Source organism: Malania oleifera, chromosome 2, assembly GCF_029873635.1.
Source record: "Malania oleifera isolate guangnan ecotype guangnan chromosome 2, ASM2987363v1, whole genome shotgun sequence".
Lineage (NCBI taxonomy): Eukaryota > Viridiplantae > Streptophyta > Magnoliopsida > Santalales > Ximeniaceae > Malania > Malania oleifera.
The window spans coordinates 55,276,138-55,280,037 of record NC_080418.1 but is presented as its reverse complement, the minus strand read 5'-3'; the positions used below and the strand labels follow the sequence as shown (position 1 = coordinate 55,280,037).

The 3,900-nt window shown below is 37.0% G+C and overlaps 1 protein-coding gene across 1 annotated transcript; it reads right to left on the bottom strand.

Annotated features, from left to right (window-relative positions):
* Positions 1-1,845: 1,845 nt before the first annotated feature.
* On the bottom strand, positions 1,846-2,628 carry LOC131148204 (uncharacterized). Its single transcript, XM_058097937.1, has one exon. It carries the CDS (start codon positions 2,626-2,628, stop codon positions 1,846-1,848), a length of 783 nt encoding a protein of 260 aa, XP_057953920.1.
* Between the last annotated feature and the right edge of the window lie 1,272 nt (positions 2,629-3,900).

Genomic DNA, 3,900 nt, shown 5'->3' with positions numbered 1-3,900 from the left:
CTGGCGGCAAACTTCTCGTAATTAAAACCAAGAAGCCAATAGATTAGGTAAATCGAAGGTTTTTCCTCTAGGGATTGCTACAAGGATGGTTTAGATAGGATCTAAAGTTTCGGTACGTTTAGGATTTGTATATAATCAATGATTTGTAACCCTAATGTAAGCTTGGCGTTGTTCATAGTAAAAACAATGTTGCTACTCCATAAGTCCTTCACCTTGTAAATTCTCAATACTGGCTTTCTTCCTCTAATGAAAACCTAATATAGCACTTGTGATCTCCTCCAATTCAAGAGTTTCTTTTCCCCACATCAAAGTTGTAACAAAATTTTCATACATTGGAGAAGTAGGTAGGGAATTTAGTAACATCAACGACTTGTCTTCGTCTTCGAACTTCACATCAACTCACTTCAAATCACTGATGATATGGTTGAACACGTTGATGTTCTAGTTCAGCTCTGAACCCTCTGACACCTTAAGATCATATAGTTTCTACTTAAGACAAAGCTTGTTCATCTACGACTTGAACATATACCGACTTTTTAGTTTCAACCAAACTACCATTGGTAATTCCTCATTCATGACGTGAAATATCACGTCATCACCCAAACAAAGTTTGATAGTTGCCACAGCTTTCCAATTCCTTCAAATTTATGTCGTCCATGCCTTCTGGTTGCTTTCTGTATAATGTCTTCACCATGCCTTGTTGCACTAACAAATCCTTGACCCTCTTACCATAATTCGAATTTTTCATATCCGTCGAACTTGACCATGTTGAACTTCGCAGGAGAAATCATCGTGGTCTAGGCTCTGATACCAATTGTTGAGAAAATGTGCGGAAATTATGATGAATAATACGGAAAAATACAGAGATAAAGAAAGCAAGAAACATACATATTTAACGTGGTTTGACAATATGTTTGTATTCACTGGAGTGAGCAGCGACTGAAATTTACTATCGTCAAAAATAGAGTTACATCATATGTACTTATTCTAACCCTAGGCCGTACAGTGTAATTAGAAAAATTCTACAAATATCTCTGTACTGTTCATACCCAACCTATTAATCGTCACAATCAATAAAAACAATCTGATTCCGAACAAAACCGTTGATAGTTTCATCAAACCGTCTATGATTTTCTTCATTGAGAGAAATTATCGATGTATCTATGGAAAACTGTCGACGATTTTCTTGAGGCCAAGTTCCTAACTTTCTTTAGCTTGCTTTCTTTGTATGTGTTCCACTCAATATGAACCCATACTACAACATATTTGGACTCTAATTCTTACCTAAGATTATATTCCAAACCTAATAGTACGAAAAAAATAACCATGGCATGATTTTGAGGCAGCCGCAGACCACCTAGAATTTGACCACTGATCTGAACCTGAAAATGGTAAAGCAAGCAGGAGTATTTTGAACTACCTACATTAATAACTCCATCTTCTTCAGGCTAGAGTGGGGAAAGAGCAAAACAGAAAAGCAGGAAAAGAGGCCCCTTTCAATGGCATCTTGCTTTAGGAAGACGAGCCTTTACTCACCCCAACCAATTGGTTGCATGGGGGGTCACAGCCAGCGTTCTCCATGACTGCTTGGGACCAAAATGGTCATATCATTCACATTGTTGCAAACTTTTCCGAAACCAAATTGTACAATACCATACCAAAACCAGATCCAATCATTATAACCAAATTGAATGCCTCTTCATCTCTTTATTTACACTTACAAATGCCTCCCAGAAACAGAAAGAAGTCACAATCTATTAATCACCTAACTGAACCAAGAACTCACCTAACATTACGAAAACAAATTTAATAAAATCATTAAAAAAAAAAATCCAACACTGATCTTCATTTTACTGTAGATGCAACAGTCTGAGCCCAAAACCTGAGATTGTCTTTCATGTTAATTTCATTTCCGGGAGATGGGATTCTCCAATTCATCAGTGGGCTCTTTTCCGTTCTTCTATCCAAAACACCCCATGCTTCAGAAAGGTAAGGCCTTGAAACTGCAGGCACTTCAACAGCTCCTTCTTTCTCTTCTTCTTCTTCTTCTTCCTCACCTTCTCTTCCCAATCTCTGCAACCCGGGAAGGATCGAAACCAAGCTCGAATCTTTATCCTCTTCGGAGAAAACAAAACCCAGATCCATAAACCCTTTAAGCTCCTCAAATTCAAGGTCTGACAGGCTCTTGCTGCTGCCCTTTCTTCTCCTCCTCCAATCACTCGATTTTTTCTTTGCTGGTCTCTCAGCCTCTGCCTGCTTCGCAACCTGCTCGGAGAATTCTCCAACTTCTTTACCGGAAAGGATTGTCAGGAGCTTCGGGGAGTGGAGAACCGAGTTCGGAGAGTGCAAATCAGAAGCAAAGCTTGTGTTTGAGCTCAAAAACTGGTCACTGCGAGACCTCACAAGCATAGTTGGCAAGCGAGAAAGCTTAGGTTCTTCTTCTTCTTCTTCTTCTTCTTCTTCAAGCTCCCGGACTGTTTGGGCGGCTGGGCCCGCTGAGGAGGGCGGCCGCAGTGGCGGAGGCGGTGACGGAATCGACGGTGGAGGCGGCGGAGCTGGGTTGGTGGCGAAAAGTCCATGTTCGAACCAGAAGGAATCGAATAGCTTTAGAATTTCTTCTGCAGCCATTGATGGGGAGTGCCTGCCCGAAAGGAGCAACCCTTTGGGAAGGCCGGAAGAGATAGGGTTGGGGAGAAATGGTTGGAAGTAATATATAGTGGGTGGTTTACGTTATTGCCCCTGATTTCATGCTATTATTTCGGGAATATTTTGTGTTGTTAATTAATAATCATGGGCACGTTTCTTTAATTTGAATTTTCAAAAAGTGGGAGCGTAGCTTTATTAGCTGGTATGGTTGCTATTCTTTTGTTCATATGAACTTGTCAAACCAAACTAAAGGGTGTGCTGTAAAGAGCTTTGATTGGATGCTTCTCCGTTCACCATGGTTAAACCATTATTGCCCAACCAAGCAAACCCCAGAATCAAATGTGAATTGGATTAACCTAAATTTTTTTACTGAAAATGGACATAGAAGGAGAGTTGAGCTATTCTGTTGCATAATTTATATGGTTGTGGCTCTTCATGGATCAAAAAATATTGAGCACAAAAGTTTGGATAATGAATAAATAGAACATATTTAATTTTTCACGCAGTGATGTATTAATCAAACAGAAAGTGATGGAGAGAATAAAAATAGTATAAAGTCGCTGGCTAAGTATCTAGTCGTTAGATTTTTAAATTTTCAATAACATATTTACTGGGACTGAGCCAAATTATAGGCCCATCTTGACATTGAGAGAGTGATGAGATATCTAATGAATTTATCGTTTTTCGCATTTATTTTATTTTAAAAGCAAAAAATAAGGTCGGGATCGGTAGGGGGAAGCTTTTGACATCCATATTTCCATTGCAAATGATTAATTCACTAAAAATTTAATTTGTTTGGCATAAAGAAACTAAAATGTTTATATATTATTATTCAATAAAAGTTCTTAAAACCAAACAAAGGCCACGCTTTTTGTTAATAAATACATAAAAGTTGAAATTATGAAATATTTGAATGGAAAAGAACTTTTAATGTCTGCATATTTTCGTTTGGTTTCAATGCAAGAGACAGTCTTTTCCACTTTAATTATTGTAATTTATTATATTATTTATATTTTAATGACTTACATTTTTGAGTCTTTTAAAAAGTTAATTTTTATGTTAGGGCTCTTCTAAAAGTCAAAAGCTTAAAAACTTTAGAAGTAAAGTATTAAATTTTTACTAAATGTTCACATTTCATTTTTATCTCCAAATGTTAATTTTGTAATTGGATAAATTTTATAAATGATTACACAACTTTAGTAATATTTTTAAATTGGGTGCAAAACTTTAATTTACAACTTGTTTTATACTAAA

Bases quoted from the DNA above. Each gene is read 5' to 3' on its own strand.
- LOC131148204 (XM_058097937.1), bottom strand. From the start codon at position 2,628: ATGGCTGCAGAAGAAATTCTAAAGCTATTCGATTCCTTCTGGTTCGAA.